Source organism: Tenrec ecaudatus, chromosome 10 (assembly GCF_050624435.1).
Source record: "Tenrec ecaudatus isolate mTenEca1 chromosome 10, mTenEca1.hap1, whole genome shotgun sequence".
Taxonomy (NCBI): Eukaryota; Metazoa; Chordata; class Mammalia; order Afrosoricida; family Tenrecidae; genus Tenrec; species Tenrec ecaudatus.
In genome coordinates, this window is record NC_134539.1 from 47,260,905 (window position 1) to 47,285,087 (window position 24,183).

General features: G+C 43.8%; 1 protein-coding gene across 3 annotated transcripts in view; it reads left to right on the forward strand.

Annotated features, from left to right (window-relative positions):
* The window catches only part of PALM2AKAP2 (PALM2 and AKAP2 fusion), a 371,023-nt gene that overhangs the window by 203,155 nt on the left and 143,685 nt on the right, over positions 1-24,183 (forward strand). For all 3 annotated transcript variants that reach the window (XM_075560292.1, XM_075560293.1, XM_075560291.1), the window contains one exon: positions 16,300-16,394. In XM_075560292.1, coding sequence (XP_075416407.1) covers positions 16,300-16,394 — 95 coding nt within the window. The remainder of the gene's footprint in view (positions 1-16,299; positions 16,395-24,183) is intronic.

A 24,183-nucleotide genomic window follows, 5' to 3' on the forward strand; every position in this document is an offset into this window, starting at 1 on the left:
ACTATTATAAAGGAAGAGAACAACCAGGCTGAGTTTGGTTTCCCAGGCTCTCTGGACGGAGCCTGGGAAGGAATGGCTCAGATTTGAGCCCTAACCCCATTCTTTCTTTTCATGACTACAAAGCAAAGTGATATCACAGCGGCTAATTTTGGTTGTGTCAATGGCATTGCTATAATATGTGCCCCAGAAAGAAGCATGATCTATGGAATCCAAGTGATTCTGCCTCTTTCCGTTGCAGCTCACCTGCTACTTCTTTTGAGACTTCGGTCGCATATTTTTTTTCCCTCTCAGATCTTCATTTCGGCCATGAAACATGAAAGGCAGGCGCTAGCATTCCTGGCTGTCCGCTGGCTGAATTAACTGATGGCAATGGGCTGATGAGGGTTGAGGAAGCTAAGTGTCAGGATGGGTCAGAAGGTTGGAAGCAGCTGAGAAGGCTCTGCTGATGTTCCAGGAATCAAAGAGGCCCACTCCCTAGCCGTGGAGAAGCCTGCACACAATGGCCTCCCCACTGCGCAGGCCGAGTAGGCCGCTCAGTATCCAGGAGGATTTCCCTCCCTAAATACTTGTGACTCGGCTCATCTTTAGACCATCGACTGCAGCTGCTCAGTGAGGGTGACCTTGTGAAGGGGAAGCCGCTTGACTGAACAGTCACAGAGAGGCTAAGGGGCTCCCTTCCTGTGATGTTGTTCAAAAAGCCTCTAACTCTGGTGGAAACACAGATGTCGCTGCCTCAGGCTCCGTCCAACTCCAGTTTCATGTAAGAAATACCTCACCAGCCCCTGCTGTGTGCCAGCTCTCGCTGTGCTGGCTGGAAACTTGAGGGCTGGATGATGTAGGGCAAGGTCTCACCACTCAAGCATACTGTCTGGTGCCTCTCTCCATGTGCCTCTCACCTCTGGGCTGTCTGTCAAATGTTTCAGGCCATCTCAAAACTCCCACTGCCATCGAGTCAATGCCGATTCATAGTCACGCCACAGGACAGGGTCGAACTGCCCCATCATGCCTTGCTAAAGTTCGCATAAGCCCCTGGTCATTCTATGATAATGCTAGGCAACAATTAAACTCAAACTCACTCTCATCGAGTTTGTTCTATTTTACAGGGCAGGATAGAATTTCCCCTAAGGGCTTCCAAGACTGTAACTGTATGGGATTAGAAAGCCTTATAATTCTCTCTCAAAGAGACTGCTGGTTTCGAACCGTTAATCTTGCAGTTGGCAGCCAGATTCATAACTCACTAAGCCACCCGGGCCCCTACATGCTAGTCAAGAGATAGTGATTTCTTGACCTGTCTCTGGAGGAGTCTATCATGACTGGACGGACCTGTTTCCAATGCCTTCCTCCCTCACTTTTCACAGCCCCGTGTTTCTCAGAATATAACTGTGCTCCCTAGGATTCTCGATGGCAAGTGTTTGAAAATAGATCACCAGGCATTTCTTCTGAGGTGTCACTAGGCAGACTGCACTTTAACCTTTTGGTTAGCAGCTGGCTTATGGGTAACAGTTTACACCACCTGTGAACTCTGCCCTGGCCTTGCGTGCCCCTCTTCAAACGCTCTCTGCCCAAACTCACTGTCCATTCTGCTAGTCTGTCCCTCAAACCTGGCTGCCTCAAACCAACACTTTTTTTTTTTACTCCCTTCACTTAAAAAAAATCATTTTATTGAGAGCTCTGACAGGTATTATAACAATCCATCATTCAATTAGATCAAACATCATTGTCAGCCACCACTTTTCATGCAGAGACCCTTAAATCAACAACAACAAAGTTGCCCTCAGGTCGCTGCAACTCCTAGCCCACCTATAAGACCGAGTAGACATGAAGAAATGGAAGAACAAAATCAGGACATCGCTACAAGACCAAACTTAAAATACATGGGGGAAAACAACGAGACAGAATCAGGGTGAGCGGGAATGAATCGTGTACCAGGAAGATGGGGTTGCTGTCCTGACACCGTGGGTCAGAGCTCATAATGTGGTAGCAGCCCTCCCCTCTTCAGCACCGAGGACAGCCGCTGCTCATCAGTCCTGATGTGTTTTCCACCTTAAACTTGGACCCAAACTGACATCTTGCACAGCGTCATACTTCAGGGCAGTCACTTTCAACTTCCTTAAGATGGCATGCTACTCAAAATCTTTTGCCTCAGAATTTTATACATGAACAGGATAACGTCTGCGATTTATAGATTTAAGAAGAGAGAATAGAACTGCCCCCTTGAGGCTTCTGAGGTCGTAATCTTTCCAAGAACAGACTCCCACATCTTTCGCCCACAGCGTGGCGAGTGGATTGGAATGCTGACCTATCATTTAGCAGCCGAGTGCTTGACCACTGTGTGACCAGGGCCCCTGAAGCAGACCCTGGCAGGACACTAATCGTCTAGCAGGCCAGTCCCTGCCGACAAGGGCTCATAAGTTAACGAGGCCCACCAAAGCAGCCTTTCTAAATCAGTGTATCAAATACTGAGGCGGGCTCTTCTTTCCCTGATGAGTGTGTCATTGAGAGGGGATGAAAATTAGAGGTGAGCTTCTGGTGGAGGTGTGGAGATGTCACTGAAAGGCAAGGCTGAGTCCCAGCGACATCTGAGTAGTTACCTTCTATGAATTTGAGAATATTTTTCTTAACTAAAATGAGAGAAGAGAACAGAAAAATTTAAAAACAGAAGTGATTCCACCTGCCATTTTCAACTGTGCGCATGCCTTCCTGTGGAAGACACTACTGAGTGCTTCTCTGACCATTGTCAACTCCGTCCCCTTCTGTCTTATTGGCTAAGATCGTCTTGTGTTCCTTTGTTCTTCCCCCAGGTAGCCATGTGCTTAGGGAAGGCTGGGACACTCTCCAACCTAGGAAGTAAATCTTGGTTAAGTGAACTCCAACGGAATTTTCACAATTCCGTTTCTTTTTTCTGGGATTGGTTTAGCAATAGATTTAAGCCTTTTTGACTGAAGAGACTTCGAGGGAAGTCATCCTGTATGAGTGGGAGGGGCTTTGGGGTGGCTTCTTTACTCCTAAAAAGGGGGTGGGGGTGCCCTTTTCTTGACTAGTCATGTTTTCATCTTGAGACCACTGAGAAAGGCCAAAAATATGGCAAATTGAGGTCATAGGCCATTGATTCCAAATGCAAAGGAGCCCTAGTGACCTGGTGGGTTATTAGTTGGGCTATTATCGGGAAAGTCAGCAGTTCAAGCCCACCAGCCTCTCTTAGGGAGAAAGAAGATGCATGCTTTTATAAAGAGCGACCGTCTTAGAAACAAACCCAAAGGAACAGCTCCCCCCGTCCTATAGGTTTGTCATGAGCTGGAATGAACTTGTTATCAGTAGGCTTGCGTCTTTTGGTTTGAGTCCTTAACCTACTTTATAACCCACCAAAAGACTAAAGGTTCAAGTTTACCCACAGTTACCTCAGGAGAGAGGTAAGCAAGCATTCTACCTTTTACAAACCAGACAGTGGGTGACAGCAAGTCCAGAGCAGTGCTAAAACTGTGGGGGTCAAGCTGGGAAAGACCGTGGGAAAGCCAAGGGCAACGCAGTCTCGCATTAACAAAGAACTGGACTGCACTTTCCAGGAGGCCATATCCGCCAACCCTTGAAGACTCCGACCGCAAGCCTCGGAAGGGTGGTGCCCCTGCGGCAGTGGATCCTGCTTCCATGGCGGACTATCTCCCAGCGGAGTTTGGTGCTGTGGCTGGCAGGAAGTGCTTCTAAGGATCTGACAGGGAAGTGTCCCACGCCAAACCCCTTGCAGCTTGCACTGCCTGGTGACGAAGCCCACCATAGCTGGGGTGGCGGTGGGGGATCCCTCCCATCCACACGTTTCTGATGGGAAAGAAGGAACTGCAAAAACCTGCCGAGAGAGTTGTTCTCATGAGTCTTCTTCCTCCCCGCCCTGTCCTATCACTGGGGCAGAAGAAATAATGAGGCTATGGGCAATTTGTAAGAGTTAAATGGAGAAGCGTGGACAATGACTGTAGGCATGCTATAAGAAACATGTGTTGCTCTTCGATTCAAAGTTGGATAAAGTTTCATTTTGCATAGCCAATACTGTTTTTGGAGTGGCTAGGTTCCTCCTCTGTATTTTATACTAAAAATGGAATTGATCAAACTTTTTTTAGAAACTTAAATAAATAAAAATAATTGAAAAATAAAAACCAGGCAGTAGAAGCTAATACAGAGCACAGTTCCGCCCTGACAAACATGGGGTCACCATGAGTTGAAATCCATTTGAAGACCTATGATTTATGTGGCTTGGTTTAATGCCTTCCTCTGGGACGGCTCATCACATGCGCTAATGAATCATCTGTGGTTTAACTCTTTCTGAGACCTGCAGTAAAAGCTGCCGACATGATACAACTCAATATCTGGGCAAATGGGATTTTTTTTAAACAATTTATTGGGGCTCATACAATTCTCATCACAGTTCATACATATACATACATCAATTGTATAAAGCACATCTGTACAGTCTTTGCCCTAATCATTTTTTTCTCCTCTTTTCTTTTTTTACATTTTATTAGGGACTCATACAACTCTTATCACCATCCATACATATACATACATCAATTGTATAAAGCACATCCATACATTCCCTGCCCCAATCATTCTCAAGGCATTTGCTCTCCACTTAAGCCCCTTGCATCAGGTCCTCTTTTTTCCCCCTCCCTCCCCTTCCCCCCCTCCCTCATGTGCCCTTGGTAATTTATACATCGTTATTTTGTCATATCTTGCCCTATCCGGAGTCTCCCTTCTTCCCTTCTCTGCTGTCCCTCTCCCAGGGAAGAGGTCACATGTGGATCCTTGTAATCAGTTCCCCCTTTCCAACCCACTCACCCTCCACTCTCCCAGCATCGTCCCTCACACCCTTGGTCCTGAAGGTATCATCCACCCTGGATTCCCTGTACCTCCAGCCCTCATATGTACCAGTGTACAGTCTCTGTCCTATCCAGCCCTGCAAGGTAGAATTCGGATCATGGTAGTTGGGGGGAGGAAGCATCCAGGATCTGGGGGAAAGCTGTGTTCTTCATTGATACTACCTCACACCCTAATTAACCCATCTCCTCTCCTAAACCCCTCTAAGAGAGGATCTCCATTGGCCGACACTTGGGCCTTGGGTCTCCACTCTGCACATCCCCCTTCATTTAATATGGTATATGTATACATATACATATATACATATACACATATATACACATACACACTTATATCTTTTTTTTTTTTGCATGATGCCTTCTACCTGGTCCCTTGGCACCTCGTGATCGCACTGGCCGGTGTGCTTCTTCCATGTGGGCTTATTTGCTTCTGAGCTAGAATGGCCGCTTGTTCACCTTCAAGCCTTTAAGACCCCAGACACTATCTCTTTTGATAGCCGGGCACCATCAGCTTTCTTCACCACATCTGCTTATGCACCCATTTGTTTTCAGCGATCCTATCATGGAGGTGTGCAGTCAATGATATGATTTTTTGTTCTTTGATGCCTGGTAACTGATCCCTTTGGGACCACTCGATCACACAGGCTGGTGTGTTCTTCCATGTGGACTTTGTTGCTTCTGAGCTAGATGGCCGCTTGTTTATCTTCAAGCCTTTAAGACCCCAGTCACTATCTCTTTTGATAGCCGGGCACCATCAGCTTTCTTCATCACATTTACTTGTTCACCCACTTTGGCTCCAGCCATTGTGTCGGGAGAGTGAGCATCATAGAGTTCCAATTTAATAAAAGAAGGTATTCATGCATTGAGGGAGTGTTTGAGTAGAGGTCCAAGGTCCTTCCGCCACCTTAATACTTGACCTATAAATATAGACACATAGATCTATTTCCCCATCCTCCTATATATATTTGCATGTACATGTCTTTGTCTAGACCTCCATGAATGCCTTTTGACTCCTAGCTCTTTCCTCCATCTCCAAAAGGGATTTTTTTTTTCATGTGCTCTTTCTGCATCCATCTCAGTTTCTTGCATCTCGTAGTCTAAGGAAGCCTCTCGACACTCTGAGAAATTCTAGAGTTTCAAGAAACGTATCTTTTCTCTACCACACAATCCTTAAGACAAGCCAACAACATCTGGTGCCTAACAGAAGAAACTGAGATCTGTCCCGAGACTGGACAGAAAGGTCTCCAGGGTACCGTCTCGTGAGGTAGGACGATGCCGTCTGGTACCTATGGGTGGTTAAAGCCATTCACAAGGGGATTTGGCACTGTTCCAGATCCTGTCTTCTGTCTGCCGAACCTAAACCCACCCAGAGATGCAGCTCGCCTGAGCAAGAAGCCCTGGGCACAACAAAAGCATAGGCAGCATGGCCACTATAACAGAGGAAGAATGGCCACTATAACAGGCAGTATGGCCACTATAACAGAGGCAGTATGGCCACTATAACAGGCAGTATGGCCACTATAACAGAGGCAGTATGGCCACTATAACAGGCAGTATGGCCACTATAACAGAGGCAGAATGGCCACTATAACAGAGGCAGTATGGCCACTATAACAGAGGCAGTATGGCCACTATAACAGAGGCAGATTGGCCACTATAACAGGCAGTATGGCCACTATAACAGAGGCAGAATGGCCACTATAACAGAGGCAGTATGGCCAGTATAACAGAGGCAGTATGGCCACTATAACAGAGGCAGTATGGCCACTATAACAGGCAGTATGGCCACTATAACAGAGGCAGTATGGTCACTATAACAGGCAGTATGGCCACTATAACAGAGGCAGTATGGTCACTATAACAGAGGCAATATGGTCACTATAACAGAGGCAGCATGGTGACTATAACAGAGGCAGTATGGCCACTATAACAGGCAGTATGGGCACTATAACAGAGGCAGTATGGTCACTATAACAGACAGTATGGCCACTATAACAGGCAGTATGGCCACTATGACAGAGGCAGAATGGCCACTATAACAGGCAGTATGGCCACTATAACAGAGGCTGTATGGCCACTATAACAGAGGCAGTATGGCCACTATAACAGAGGCAGTATGGCCACTATAACAGGCAGTATGGCCACTATAACAGAGGCAGTATGGTCACTATAACAGAGGCTGTATGGCCACTATAACAGAGGCATTATGGCCACTATAACAGGCAGTATGGCCACTATAACAGAGGCAGCATGGTCACTATAACAGAGGCAGTCTGGCTACTATAACAGAGGCAGTATGGCCACTATAACAGGCAGTATGGCCACTATAACAGAGGCAGTATGGTCACTATAACAGAGGCAGATTGGCCACTATAACAGGCAGTATGGCCACTATAACAGAGGCAGAATGGCCACTATAACAGAGGCAGTATGGCCAGTATAACAGAGGCAGTATGGCCACTATAACAGAGGCAGTATGGCCACTATAACAGGCAGTATGGCCACTATAACAGAGGCAGTATGGTCACTATAACAGGCAGTATGGCCACTATAACAGAGGCAGAATGGCCACTATAACAGAGGCAGTATGGCCAGTATAACAGAGGCAGTATGGCCACTATAACAGAGGCAGTATGGCCACTATAACAGGCAGTATGGGCACTATAACAGAGGCAGTATGGTCACTATAACAGACAGTATGGCCACTATAACAGGCAGTATGGCCACTATGACAGAGGCAGAATGGCCACTATAACAGGCAGTATGGCCACTATAACAGAGGCAGTATGGTCACTATAACAGAGGCAGTATGGTCACTATAACAGAGGCAGTATGGTCACTATAACAGAGGCTGTATGGCCACTATAACAGAGGCAGTATGGCCACTATAACAGAGGCAGTATGGCCACTATAACAGGCAGTATGGCCACTATAACAGAGGCAGTATGGTCACTATAACAGAGGCTGTATGGCCACTATAACAGAGGCATTATGGCCACTATAACAGGCAGTATGGCCACTATAACAGAGGCAGAATGGCCACTATAACAGAGGCAGTATGGCCAGTATAACAGAGGCAGTATGGCCACTATAACAGAGGCAGTATGGCCACTATAACAGGCAGTATGGCCACTATAACAGAGGCAGTATGGTCACTATAACAGGCAGTATGGCCACTATAACAGAGGCAGTATGGTCACTATAACAGAGGCAATATGGTCACTATAACAGAGGCAGCATGGTGACTATAACAGAGGCAGTATGGCCACTATAACAGGCAGTATGGGCACTATAACAGAGGCAGTATGGTCACTATAACAGACAGTATGGCCACTATAACAGGCAGTATGGCCACTATGACAGAGGCAGAATGGCCACTATAACAGGCAGTATGGCCACTATAACAGAGGCAGTATGGTCACTATAACAGAGGCAGTATGGTCACTATAACAGAGGCAGTATGGTCACTATAACAGAGGCTGTATGGCCACTATAACAGAGGCAGTATGGCCACTATAACAGAGGCAGTATGGCCACTATAACAGGCAGTATGGCCACTATAACAGAGGCAGTATGGTCACTATAACAGAGGCTGTATGGCCACTATAACAGAGGCATTATGGCCACTATAACAGGCAGTATGGCCACTATAACAGAGGCAGCATGGTCACTATAACAGAGGCAGTCTGGCTACTATAACAGAGGCTGTATGGCCACTATACAGAGGCAGTGTGGCTACTATAACAGAGGCAGTATGGTCACTATAACAGAGGCAGTATGGCCATTCTAACTGATAATAAAAATGTGAATGACAAGAACGATTTAGCAGAGAGGACGCAGCAGACGTAGCTGAAGAACTCTCTGCAGTGGTAACTTTGAAGTGGATGAGGGAGGCAACTATGGAGGGGCTTGTTCTTCTGCAAGGCGGGCTCTACTGCAGGGGTGCACAGCCGCAAAGGTCGGTGGGTTCATTCTCACACATCTCACACTGACCATCAGAGTTTGACGGTGCCTCTGTTCTGTCTTACCTCTATACTGAGACTCAGGCTAGCAGAATCACCTCGGTCCTGGACACTGCCCGTCACCACGATCAAGGACAGGAGAGCCCTGGAGGGTCCTGCATCAGCAATTAAATTATTCAGCCGGAAGTGATAGGTGGCATTGCTGCCTGCACATGGCCCATGCGCCAGAACTAGTCATATGGCCAGGAAGTGAGATGCCATCTGTGTGCAAAGGGGAAAGAAGTGGAAATCGCTGGTGACCAGCCTTAATGACCAGCCTAACTATTCGATGACCCATCTAACACTCTCCATAGACAGATGAGGTACAAATGGGCTCTTGCATGTAAGGGTCCATTCCGACATGTCTTTCACTGCTTTTATCTAGTTCAAATCTTGGTGATTCTAAGGGAGTCTGGGTACAGCCAGCCCTTCCCCTGCAGTGCAACCCTCTCCCTCTCGGCCTTTGGCCCTTTAGTTCTAAAACTTTTCATACTAACCAGGATCGGAAAAGGAAGTCGCCCAGCGTTCTTCTCTGGAATGCCAGCCTCATTCGCTTATTCTACAGCCCTCTTTGGCTGCTCCGCTCTTTTCATTGTTCTAGGTTCCATCCTGTATCCCTTTGCCCAAACACACAGAAAGACCTTGTTTGCAGAGTAACTGTACTTCTGTACGTCATCCTTCTCCTACAAGCCCACATCCTTCTGCCTGCAAATCCTTGTACAGCTCTAGCCAGACCCTGAGCGCAGCCTCCTGTGTTTTGATTGCACAAGTGTCGGCAGCCTCACACTCCGTGTTCTCAAAAGAAATCAGTAGTGAAGAGTGGACCCATGTCAATGGACAAGTGCGACCTGTGAATGGAAACAGGAGGTGTTGGCGATAGGCAACTAGAAGCTTGGACTAACAGATTGATTCATCTGACTATGAGTCTAGGTGAGAAGCTGTATAAAAAGCCATTAAAAATTGTATGATGGTTGATTTTGTTTATTCCTGAAAACTCTAGGAAACGGTTCCTGGTGGCACATTTCTAGGCTTTCCTGGAGTATAAGTAGATAAGTCTCCATTTCAGCCACTACAAATGCAAATTCATTCTCTGTTGGGAAAGAGATGTTCTCTTTGTTTTAAGGGATTATCACATGTTTTAAAAATGGAATAGAAATAGTAATAATACTTCTGGGGATTAGAAGAATCACATATGACTTCTTGAAGCAATCATAACTAAGAATTTGAGGCAAGGGAAAAGGAAGACATAAAAGAAAAATGGTTGATTGGAAAAAAATATAAAGGAATATAATAGATAACATGTGTGTCTACAGTAATATAAAGCAATATAGTGTCTGATATGTGTGTCTACATATATTGTTACCAAAGTTAATAGGTCAAATGAATAATGTAGACCCTTCTCCTGAAACAAAAGAGGTCATGTTTGCACAACCAGTAACAGAATTGCATCAGCCTGGAATGTTGCTGTTTCACAATTTCATACTTAAAGTTGTTTAAGTGTGTCCATCATGGCTCTGAAATCAGTGGATGTTCTTCTAAGGCATATTGGACATGAAATTCTAGACGTTTCTGCAACATGAAAGCAAATGGTGAAAGCCACTGGTAAACTTCTAGAGCTGAGAGATTCTCAGACAAACCTTTTAAGTTACTCACCTTCCCACCCCCCCCCACCTACTGGTGGCAAAGTGCATTTCAATGTGATGGGGTGCGACTCACACTTTGGGGATGGAAAGCTTCATATGAAGACGTGTCAATCAACTTATCTCCAATTCCTCAAGATTACTGGGTCTCCTGCTCCTTGGTATTTAAATAGAGTTGGTTTACATCAGTGGTTCTCAACCTTCCTAATGCCGCAACCCTTTCATACAGTTCCTCATGTTGTGGTGACCCCCCAACCATAACATTATTTTTATTGCTACTTCATCACTGTCATTTTGTTACTGTTATGAATTGGGCTATCCCTGTGAAAGGGTTGTTTGACCCCCAAAGGGGTCGCGACCCACAGGTTGAGAACTCCTGGTCTACCGTCTTCCCTTGTGCATTGAGAGAACCTAGTTATCTCCCTAATATCCTTACCCCTGTGTCCTCCTCGGAATCCATGTTCTCAGGGAGTTCCCATGTACGTGTGACCACTGTCTCCTTTCTGTACTGAGATTCTTCAGTTTCTATCCAACAACAGCAAGACAAGACAGTCGAGTGAACAGATTGCCTCTGAACGCATGAACATCAGTAGAGAAGATCATCATGACACTGCCTGATAAATCATTAAAAATGGACTTTTAAGCATCATTGTCCTTAAAGGCTTTTCTGGCTCACTAGGAATTCTTCGCTAACAATGATTAGCCCACCATCTTTCAAGCTCTCTTTCTCTAATTGAACTTCTTCCTTTCTCTACTCTGCCCTTAATGTGGGACCCATGTTTTTACAGCCCATGGGTCTCACCTCTCTTTCTTATGGTCAAATACCCTTGATCAGAGATACTACTGCTTGAAAAAGAATGAGAGTGAAAAGTTTCTTCACCAAAGAGAATGATTTTTATATATTATATATAATTTATATATGTGAGTCGATGCTTTTTATTTGCATGACTAATGATAAAATACTTCATCCAAAACTTGTTTGTTTGGGTCATGGTACTTCCAATATTATTCACCAACATCGTAATTCAAATTCATCTGTTCTTCCTCAGGCTCTCTTATTCCATGTCCAACTCTCACATGTACACGAGACCACCGAAAATCCCATGGCTTGCATCAGGCACACCTAAGTCTTCAAAGTAGCATCCTTGCTCATCAACAAGGAGGTTTTGTGCAGCAGATTTGCCCAATGCGATGTGCCCTTTGCTCTCTTGACTGCTGCGTCCATGAGCATTGATTGTGGATCCAAGCAAGATGAACTCTTTGGCAACTGCAGTCTTTCCTCTGGTTATCATAACGCTACCTACTGGTCCACTAGTGAGGACTTTGCCCTTCTTCTTCTTCTTGAGTTGTAATCCATACTGAAGCTTACGATTCTGGGTCGTGATCAGCAAGTGCTTCAAGTCCTCATTTTCAGGAAGCAAGGTTGCGTCATCTGTGTATGGAAGGTTGTTAATGAGCATTCCTCGAATCCTGATGCCATATTCTTCCTCATGTGCTACAGCTTCTCTGATTGTTTAACATACAGCTGAATAAGTATGGTGAAAGGATACAACTTTGATACACACCTTTACTGACTTTAAACCATGCCGTATTCCGTTATTCTGTTTGCACAACTGCATCTTGATCCATTGTACAGGTTTCCCATGAACACAATGTCATATGAGGGTGCACCCCCTCCCCAAAAATGGAATTTTCTTTTTCAAAGCTACGTATCTAAATTTTTATTTATTTATTTATTTACAAAACAACCTTATCACCTTCAAAGTCCTCTCCATTGCACCTAATACAGTTATCAAATCTGCGATTCCATCCTTGGAAACATTTCAAACTCATCTGTTGAGATGGCTGACAGCATTCCCTTGCTTTTCTCACCTCTCCTATGTCTTCAAATCGCTGTCCATTCATTCCCTTCTTCATTCTCAGTAACAAAAAGAAGTCACACGGAGCTAGAAGTCAGATGAGTAAGCTGCAGGGGGCAAGAGAGGCATGCTGTTTTGCCAAAAACTGGCACACTGAGATGGCTGCATGAGCAGGTGCATTGTCCTGGTGGCAAAAACAGTCTCCCGTCTGCCACAAATCAGTCCTTTTTTTGTCACACACTGTTAACACCATCTTTTCAAAACCCCTAAATAGAAAGTTTGATTAGCAGTCTAAACCTGGTGGAATGAAATCCAAATGCACTGAGTTGAAATTTTCATGTATTTAGGAAGTTGATGCATGTCCAGAAGAAGGCTTGTCACCAATTCACATTTCACCTTTTTGGAAACGAAAATAACACTCGTACACTTGAGTTTTTCCAACAGTGCTGACCTTGTAAGCTGTGTTCAACATCACAACAGTTTCTGTGGCATTTTTTCTGAGCAGGAAACAAAATTTCACAGTCACACGTTATTCTCTTAAATCAGCCAGAAAAAAAGATGAAGTTTGAGCGAAACTGCTTTTATGAAAAAATTCACTGTGATCAGAGAGAACCTTCCCAGATGACGTCACTGGGTGCACTAGCTCTGAGCAACTTGCTGAATGATTGACAGGGCACCCCCTTGTATTCTGGGATTTCCATTCTTCTCAAGGCTATCCATAGTTTGTCGTGATCCACAAAGCTAAATATGTTTACATAGTCCATGAAACACAAGTAAACCTCTTTCCGGTATTCTTTATTTCTAGCCAAGATCCATCTAACATCAGCAATTATACCCCTTATTCCACATCCTCTCCTGAATCTGGCCAGAACCTCTGGCAGCTCCCTGTTAATGCACTGCTTGCTTGCATGGGACAGTAATAACATTGTTCTATAATTTGAACATTCTTTGGGGTCACCTTTCTCTAGAATGGGTACAAATATGGATCTCTTCCAGTCAGTTGGTCAAGGAACTGCCTTCTAAATTGCCTGGCATACACAAGTGCGTGTTTCCATTGCTTCATCGGCTTACTGAAACATTTCAATTGGTATTCCTCAATTTCTGTGTCAGTTACATAATCTGTTAACTTGCGAAGGGGTGGAGTCTCATCTATCAATTAGCTCATAGCTAATGAGACCTCTCTTTGGGCACGCCTTTTCTGGAGGATTCTGGGAACTCCGATCTTCCTCCAGGGAGGTGGGACACACATGCTCCCTGGGAGACATTCCTGTTGATAAACCACATAGAGCTACGCTGATGGAGCCAGAGCCCTGGTGCTAGAGGAGCCATGTGGAGACCTATGCCTGAGCCCTGGTGCTAGAGGAGCAATGTGGAGACCTATGCCAGAGCCCTGGTGCTAGAGGAGCAATGTGGAGACCTATGCCAGAGCCCTGGTGCTAGAGGAGCAATGTGGAGACCTATGCCAGAGCCCTGGTGCTAGAGGAGCAATGTGGAGACCTATGCCAGAGCCCTAGTGCTAGAGGAGCAATGTGGAGACCTATGCCAGCATTGGGATGCTCCCACCACAACTGGATCCACAAGACTTTGTACCCACTGGCCTGTGATCTTCCTGCATTCAGTGTCATTGCATGTGTTACATGAGTCTGAAGAAGAATTTATAGTCTGGTATCGGACATATGGGCTGATATTGGACTTATGGACTTGATCTGGACTGGGCTGTGATGTTTTTTCAATATTCAGTTGCTCTTTTATATAAAGCTCTTTCTTATACAGTAGAACCCTGGACCTCGACCCTGATCCATTCTAGAAGGAGCTTTGAGATGCAGTGTAGTCGAGTTTCAAATCAGTTTTTCCATAAGAAATAACTGAAAACCGATTAATCCATTCTCAGCCACCAAATTACTACCCTAACCTTGCCTTTTTATACAAAACATAACACAGAAATTGCAAAGTAGACATGTTCAGAGTTAAATAATATAATTTAAATAAGACACACTACATTAAAAAAAAGTGTTTCACGACTACAGTATGGCCCATACCTTGAAACTGATGAGGATCTGGATCTATGCGCATGGATGTGGAGAGGACGGATGGAGAGAGTCTTTGTGTGTAATGGTAGTGTATAACTGGTAGCTGATTTTCAGGAGTTATTTTTCCTTCTTTGCCTTTTTTTTCCCACTAGGATCTGGCTGGCTTTCTCTAAAAAAAAATCTGTTTAATGTAGTTTGCTGTTGGTGTTTCCTTAACTGTTTTCTAAAAGGGTTTACTAAATTAACACCAACAATATTGATAACACAGTTAACCAGTTCCTTATCATGATGATCTTGTCAAAAAACTCTTTCTTAGGACCCACGGTTTTTAAATCTAAAAACAGTACAAAAATCCACAAACACTAAGAAAATTACAGCAAACACTTGGAACACAGCTGCAAAAGTTATAGACAACGTGTACTAACAACACCAACTAACACTGAGTGACCAAAAACACGAACTGCTTTGTTTTCAAAAATCACACGCATTGGGTCGGATTCCGATGTTTTGTTCAAGCTCCAATGCAAAATTTCGTCGACGTTTCATGTCAAACTCTGATTCTGTCGAGAGCTGGAACGGTCAAGTACTGGGGTCCTACTGCACACATACGAGTGTCTGTGAGTTTGTTTCTCTAGTCAGCCGGGACTGACACACCTGGTTCGGGCTAGTGTTTCCAGGGCAACTTGAACTTCTTCTCTCAGCACCATTGGTTCCTGTTCATGTGGTACCTCCTGAAATGGTTCTTGTTGGTTCCGTGACTGTGTGTTCTTTCCATCTTCTTTTTGATGCTTCCTGCATCATTCAATATTTTGCCTGTGGAGACTTTCCATATTGCAACTCTGTTTTTTGGGGGGAGTTCTTTCAGTGTAAGATATGCTGAGGGAATATTACTTGTTATATGCTACGGGAATATTATTTTCAGAGAGAATATTATAAGCTATCTTAAGGAATATTATTATTAGGAAAATGGATAAACTAAACCAAAAATATACAATTTTAACCTACTTGAGAAGATCTTTTTATTTTTTTAAGGAAACAATCTTTTTAATACTCTAGATTACCAACACTCATTTCCAAACAAGCAATTATTATACCAGTTGTAAAAACTGTATCTGTTTGTTAAAGTAGATCTGTGGAAATTCTAGTATTACTTTTCTAGTTTTTAAGGATTTGAGTTTAATTGTAATAACTATGTCTTTATTGTCCTTAACTTAGACTTTTTACTAATGATAGGCCATTCTACCGCCATTGATATACATAATTACATCTACATTTCCACTCCTTGTGTTCATGGGCAATACAAAGCACTAGTCCCTGTTCTTGTCTTTGAGGTGGGAGAGAGAAAAGCCTTATGTCTTGCCCAGTGTCTACTCGTGGGGACACTCTGACAGCTTAAGAAAAAAGGAACATTAGCATTTGGTAAGATTCAGAAAGAAACCAGAAGTATGTGTAGATTTTAAAAAGTGACAATAAATAGTGATTCCCAATAATGTTGAGAAGTCAAGATCTGTAGAATCTATGAGAGTGAGCCCTCTAGGGATCGTATTTGTTCGGTGTTGAATTAGATTTGAGTGTGTGTGTTTGTGTTCTGGGAATTCATTCACCTGAAGCCCAGAGCGAGACCTCATTAAGAAGCCTGAACTCTGGCGGATTTCATTCCCACCTCCTCTCCATTCTAAGTAGATTAGAACTCTGTAAGGTACAAGAATTAGACAACTGGAGATTAAGTCAAAACTTTGGAAGGGAAGCTTCTTTGGAAGTTCCCAGGTAGGTAAGGGACTATGGGTCATCTTAGGTTTATTCCCACAAATCCCTTGGGATTGGAAACTGAGATCATGGTAGTTCGGTGTCCCACCATGCCAGCTGATTGCAACTGGCTCAACGTGCCACTTGTTTTCTTGTTTCAGTTTCCCCCGGTGTCGGGTGGGAGAGTGTGCTGCTAACCGGAGGTGAGACATCCTTGAATGTCACAGAAACAGCCAGCTCAGACATGACGATCCAGGTAAGTGATCCATTCTCTAGCTTGATTCTCGGTGTTGCATCTCTGTAAAGTGAGAATACGGCCAAGCAACTTATCCGAGGGCAAGATGAGCCCTGTCCCTCTAAGCTGCTCATTCACTAGAGTCCTCAGCATCGGGGTTAGGCAATAGCTTGAAAGTCAGAATCCAAGACTTAGGACTTCCTACGTAGGATCTTCTGTTGACACCTATATGCAGGCCGTTGGCACACCGTAACTCCCATGGGGATGGTGAAGCCACTCTGAAAATTCTGAGCTAAAAATCCAGCCCCACTGTTCATTGTGCAGAAAGGTCAGAGAGGCATTGAGTCGCTTTGGTCGTAACTCAAGATTCCCACTGATGTCAGCGGGAAGGCAGCACATGGCCCTCTCCAGCTGGAGCGCTCATGGCCAAAGATTTGCAAAAGGAAGGATCTGGGCATCGGCCTGGTTGTCACTGTGCAAATCAAATGCATGCCTTGTAACCTTGCTTAGATGAAGGACTGTGTAGGCAAGTTACCAAAGATGCAACCATTCGCCATCCCACACACAAAAGACCCCATCCATCTCTCTTGGCGTTTACTCTTTGTTTCCGTTAACAAAGACTGGGCGAGAGCTTGCAGTTATTCAAGTATTTTTGCTGGAATAACTAGAGCTTGAATGGATGCTGCTAGCTCATGTACGTGAAGTTGTCTTTGAAAAACAAAGGGTAACGTACCTTTTTATCTTGTGATCGGACCGGAGATATTCCACACCTGGCTGTGGAACGATTGTATGAAAGTCTATGGAATGTGGGTTTTCAAGATTTCCTTTGTGAACTGATGGCTGAGTTTATGTCGGTTGTGTTACAAGTGTCAGAGAAAGGAAACACCATGTTTCCATACTGAAATGAAATGAAATGCAGGATAGTAAGCTGATGAGACAAAGGTCAACTCATCAAACAACCGCTTATCCAATGCGGAAAGTGTGTTTACTTATAGTTTTGCTTCACAGATTTTGTTAGACAAGAATAAACATTGCAGCTAGATATTGGTGTTTCTTTGGCTCCTGTAGCGAAGCTTGAACGTTTCTGTCTCTGGCTCTATTGGATGGAAAAAATGGACGCTCAAGGTTAAGCTTATAGAGCCTTGGTAGTATAGTGGTTACACATTGGGCTGTGAATCAGAAGGTCAGCAGTTCGAAACCACCAGCCACTCTGTGGGAGAAGGGTGAGGTATACTAGTCCCCTGAAAAGTTCCAGTCTAAACAAGACAAAGAAAAGAAAAGTTACGGTCTTCCAAACCCACAGGAGTAGTTCTACCCTGTCCTATAGGGTCGCTCTGTGTCAGCATCGACTGGATGGTGGCCATGAGAGAGTACAAACAGATACTGAAATGATCAGAAAAGTTGGGGCTTGTTATGATAAAAGCAGTTGCATATTCTGACAGAAGCAAAACTCGCTGCCATTGTTGAGTAAATCCCAACTCACAGTAATCCCATAGGACAAGGTAGAACTGGTTTTCCGAGACTGTGACTGTTTAAGGGAGTTGAAAGCTTCATCTTTCTCCGAGGAGTTCCTGATAGCTTTGAACTGCTGACCTTGTGGCTAGCAGTCCAAGCTGTAACCATTACACTACCAGGGCTCCTTAAAGCTAGTGCAAATCCCCTTTAAAAGATTGATCCTCACCCAGTTGACTCTTCCATCATACCAGGACCTGACCGAAGTTGTCCATCTAGCTGAGATGCCATTCTCGATACCCGTCTCTCTTCTTTTTAATAATACCTGAGGGTTGTTTGTTTGTTTGATAAGAACAGAAGGATTTTTAGTTAACTGAGCTCAGGACCCAATACCACACACTCTACTAAATAAAGAAAATGGAAACATACCAACCAATGTGCAAGCATGTACTTAATGCCAGTTAACCCTCAGGAAAGGATTCGGGAGACCTCTAGAGAGTGTGACTAAGAGGCATGCCTGCTTGCATTTTTTTAAATTAGGCTTCTCAGTTATGTAGCAATTACAGGCCCCCCCCCTGCCCCCTTGAATATTGTCTTAGTCACTGTCTGGTGTCTGGCTGCCTTCCTATGGTGTCTTGTCCCTGTGTGTACCTGTCTCTATTCTGCACTTTTTATAAAGCAGAGTGATTGTGTTTAGGACCCACCAGACTCTGGTAAGATCTCATTAACAAAACGAGCGAAAGCCTCTGCTTCCAATTGGGATCACATGCCCAGACGCGGGAGTTAAGACACCTACCTATGTCTTGGGAGTTTCTTCACTCTCTAACAGGTGTCATGCTGTCCCCCATTCCCACTGCTTTGTCTTCACTGTGTCCTGGATCCAAGTTTAAAATGTGATTTCTTCTCTGTGTGTAATGTTACTGAATGACCTATACACTCCTTAACACATATTTATCTATCAGGAGCTATGTCTGTTTCTAATCGTTGCTTCGCATATTCTTTTTCAATTTAAAAAAGCAATATTTTATTGTGTTTTGAAAGTTCATACCACAGATTAGGTTTCTATTTAATAACCCCTACACTGTTTGTTCTGTGACACTGGTTATATTTTACACAGTGTAGCAACGTTCTCATTTTCATCCTGGTTAATCCATACATTCTTCCAATAGTGGTTATATGGCCTTTTTAAAAATTGTCTCGTCCTCTCTCTCTCCTCTGAATATTGTGATGGGAAGGAATATATGGTAGCCAAGAACCCAGACAATAGCTTCCTCCCTATACATTTACACTGCTTAAACATAATTACAATGTAGCTTGATACATTGACACTTGCCAGGAGAAAACTCAGCAGAAATCAAGACATGGCTTTGTTCCCTCCATAGTCTGCCGCTCTGCTTGGGATAGAGCTTTCTTAGTTGTTAGACATTCTCTGCTGCTAAAGATTTGAAAAACATTCAAATTATGATTATCTGAATTATGTGTTGTATGGGTACTACATCTAGCCTTTTAATACTGTGTTTTATTTTGAAGTGAGCAGGTATGCTCCTAAAACATACAGATGACTTGGATGAGTAAATTCATTCAACAAAGTTCTGTCATCCCAAGGAGCATTGAACAAAGAACATTTATATTAAAAACACCCCCCAAATATGGTGCTGTAGGTAGGGACATCTGATGGTCCTTGTTCTGTTTTAGAGTACAAAAGAGACCCCCAACGTCAAACATAATTTTAAAAAATATTTCTGAAGTCTTAAAGGGAACAAAGACACAGACAGACACATCATCCTGATCAGAGAACTCAAAAGGACACTGGTGGATTTACAACCAGAACCCTGGTTAAAGAAGCATGGAACTAATGGATCTGTCAGGACTTCATGGTTGGTGGCAGATCAATGCATCACAGTTACAGGTGGGCTTACAGATGCAGGACTGGACAGTACAGGGCCATGATGGGGCCACATACATTATGTTAGATACTAGGGTTTACATGATGGGTCCAGGGCCTCCTGACCTTTCAAAGAAGTCAGAGCTAGACTGGTAGGGCATGACTCATGATTGTGTGATCCCTGACCTGTTCCCGGAATCGTGATGTCCATCAAGGACACACCCAGGCCAGCTCCTAAAAGAGACAGACCTTTCCTGGAGAGGCATGAGATCATCTACTTTCCAAATGCATGACTTCCTTGGTTAATGATTGAAGGAGTCCTGGTGTGTAAAGGCTATGTATTGGGCTGCTAACCACAGGTCAACAGTTCAAAACCACCAGCCACTCTGTGTGAGAAAGACAAGGCTGTCAACTCTCCTAAAGCGTTGCCGTTTCAGAAACCCACAGAGACAGTTCTAACCTGCCCTAGAGGGTCTTGTTGAGCTGGCGCCAATTGATGGCAGAGGGTTTGGGCTAATGATTAGAAGGAATTCAATGGAAGCTTAATATATGTGGGGACTCTACAAGTAGATTTGGGGTTGTCACTGTCATCCATAGCCTTCTGCAAATCGGGGTGCTCAGAATTTAAACTCTGATACAGTTCTAAGGGAAACAAAGCCCTACATTCAGATATATTTTACAGAGACATTTTTATTAGATCTGAAACAGAACAAAAGCAAAGGCAAATCATCTAGATGAGAGACACTATCAACATGAGACCATCATCGTGTCCAAAGGATTCATGGTCATGTGGTGATCATACAAGATGGAGAACAAAATTAATTCATTACAAAATCGGGATTGGCAACAGATCTTTTCATCATGGGCAGGACAGAGACATTGGGGAAAGGACAATGATGGGTCTGTGCATACTATGTACACTACTGCAGATTAGAAAAGCTTACGGGATTGGTTCTGGGGTCGTTCAACCATCTTGATCAGTATTTGACTCATTCCCATGTGGTCCTAGTGGTCCAATTTCCACTAAGGACATGCCCAAGCAAGTCCCTGAGGGCCCAACTTCCGCTCCCCTGGACTGGTTACAGAAGTCATAGTAATTCACTTTCAAACACATCTTGCTAAGGGTTTAGCTTTTACAGTATGGATTAGTGATCAGAAAGAACTCGAAGGAGAATGGATGTATGTCAAGACTCCAAATGATGTGCACTCCGCTATAAAATGTAGCCTTCCACAACCAATGCTTAAAGAGTAAGCTGTAATACAGCCTGCTCCACAGTTCAAAATTACTCAGGCTCGACTATGGATGGGTCGTAAATAGCATCAGCATTTGAACATCATTATAATCTAAAGACTCATATAACTATTATGCCAACACATCACTATTTACAGTTTTTCTTGTGCACACTTCTACATTGTTTTTATGTGTTCTTATTTTAAGATAACCACTAACTTTTCAGCACTCAGTATCACCATCCACTGGGGTGGGGTAGCGCGGGAAATGTCATAACATAAGATAGCATTTTCTATCTTATTCTGCTTTGGTGCCTCTCTAGCCATTGATTTTTAGAAGGTGTGGACCGGCGTTTTCTGAAGCGTGCCTGACCATGAGCATCCCCTGTGTTGGTGCCGTTGTTGTTTGGTGCTCTTGGATAGGTTCCCACTCACAGCAATTCTCTACACAACAGAGCAAAGCACTGCCCTGTGCTGCTCTCTCTGCACAGTGGTTCCTGTGCTTGAGCCCATTGTTGCAGCCAGCATGCCCCTCTGTCATGTGAGGGCCTTCCTTCCTCCTTGTCCTTGCCCTTCTACTTGACCAAGCATGATATCCTTCCCCAGGGACTGCTCTGTCCCTGCATGCTCAAAGGACATGAATGGAGTCTCATCACCCTTGCTTCTAGGGAACATTCTTGCTTCTAGGGAACATTCTTGCTTCTAGGGAACATTCTCAAGACAGATTTGTTTGTTCTTTTTTTGTCTCCAAGACATTCTAATTTAGACACCATACCATTCCATAGTTCAATCACATCAAGCAGTGCCTACAATTGCCACCAAAATTAGTTTCAAAGCATTATTAGCTTCCCTTTACCCCTCTACCTCCCCCACAGTACCTCCAAGAACCCTTATTCTAGTTGTTGTCTCTGTAGATTCACCTATCCTGGGTTTCATACACCGGAAATCATAGAAAAACACATAATAAGGAGTCAAGAGACTAACAATGCAAGATACAACAGAGCTAAAGCCTCAATATGAAAGGAAAAGAGAGAGAGAGAGAGAATATTTAAAAATAGATCAAACCCAAAGTATATCAGAAGGGAGATCAAGTGACCAGGTTTTAACTATCCAAGTCAGATTGATCATTTTAATTTACTCTCCTCCTCTCTCTAATACTCTCTGTCTGATAAGCAGGCTGTTCCCATCCCTCAATTACGACTAGAAGGCCCTAACTGAAAGCATATTCCCTGTGTAGATCCTGAAACTGTATTTTGAGCATCCACTTTCGTCCATAGCCTTCTGCAAACCAGAGTCTCACAATTGAAGCTCTGACACTATTCCCTCCTTTGAATTGGATTACATACGTCCCATCCTTGGATCACAGATGTTGGTGTGCTTCTTCCATGTGGGCTTAGTTGACATCTCACTTAGATGGCTATCGTTTTGATAGTCCGTGATTTTTTCAATATTCTTGGCCAGCACCATAATTCAAATGAACAGATTATTCTTCACTCTTCCTTATTCAATGTCCAACTTTCACATGCATATGATGTAAATGAAAATACTCTGGCTTGGATCAGTCTTGCCTTAGTCCTCAAAGTAATCTCCCTGCTTTTCACACTCCAAAGGGGTCTTGTGCAAAAGATGCACCCCATTCGATGCCTCTTTTGATCTCTTGACTCTACTTCCATGAGCATTGATTGTGGGTCCAAGCAAGACAAAATCCTTTACAATTTCAATCTTTTCTCCATTAATCATGATGTTACTACCTATTGGCCCAGCTGTGAGTATTTTGATCTCTTTTACATTAAGTTGTAATCCATACTGAAAAATAATCCTTGATCTTTGTCAGCAAATGGTTCACGTCTTGCTCACTTTCAGCAAGCAAGGCTGTGTCATCTGCATATTGCAGGTTGTTCATAAGCTTTGCTCCAATCCTGAGGCCGAATTCTTCTTCATAGAGTCCAGCTTCTTTGATCATTTGCTTAATATACAGTTGAATAAATACGATAAGAGGATACAACCTTGATGCGCCCCTCTACTTATTGTAAATGACGTAGTGTTCCCTTTTTCTGTTCACACAACTGCCTCTTGATCCATATACATGTTTCACACAAGCACAATAGAGTGTTCTGGAGTTCTCATTCTTCTCAAGGTCATCCATACTGTGTTATGATCCACACAGTTGAATGCTGAGACATAGTCAATAAAGCCCAACATCTTTCTGGTATTCGTTACTTCAGCTAAAATCCATCAGACGGAATTGCTCAGTCATCGGGACTGGTCTTCTGACTCTGGTCCGAACTTCTGTCAATGTACTGCTGCAATCATTATGGGATGATCTTTAGTAAAATTTTACTTGCTTGTGATATTAATGATATTGTTCTGTAAGTTCATCTATAGCCTTCTGCAAGTGACCCTTCTGTTGGGTCACTCTTCTTTGAATGGGTACAAATATGTCTCTCTTCCAGGCAGTTGGTGAAGTAGCTGTCTTCCAAATTTCCTGGCATACATCAGTGACTGCTTCCGGTCCTTCATCACCTTGTTGGAATATTTCAGTTGGTATTCTATCAATTCCTGGAGCCTTGTTATTGGCTAATGCTGTCAGTGCAGCTTGAATCTCTTTACCTGTAGCTATTGAAAAAGAGTAACAACAAAATTACCGCTCCCTGGGCTACTTCTTTCAAAATTCATCTTCAGAGGATCTGGGCTAGGATCTGAGAATTAGCATTGTTCTCAAGTGTTCTGGGTGCTTATTATGATCCGCTGGGGAGATGTGGCCATAGTATTTGACTGCATCAGGATCTGCTATGGCCACAGAGCCCCCCCCTCCCCCCTGCTCTTCTCAGCTCTGTGCTTGGCCGAGCTGGTCTGGGACTTCCCTATTTAAAACCCTCTGATGTGTCTTCCTTTTTGCACACCAGTTAAGGCTCAGACTTGTGACATTCAAAACTTTCTCCTCCTTTCCTCACTTTCATTTCTAGCCTAAGGTGGAGAGCAAATGTTTTGAGAATGATGAGGGCGACAAATGTACAAATGTGCTTGACACGATGGACGTATGTATGGGTTGTGGTAAGAGTTGTAGGAGCCCTCAATAAAATGATTTAAAAAACAAACAACCCACTGCATGTCTTCCTGCACCCATTCTTGTCTACTCTGGTCAGTCTCCTCATGTCCAGAGAGTCCTTGTCAAAAAGCCAATCTGACACTGTCCCTGGGCTGAAAGAGCGACAGGGCTTCTCATTGTTCTTAGAGCAGAGG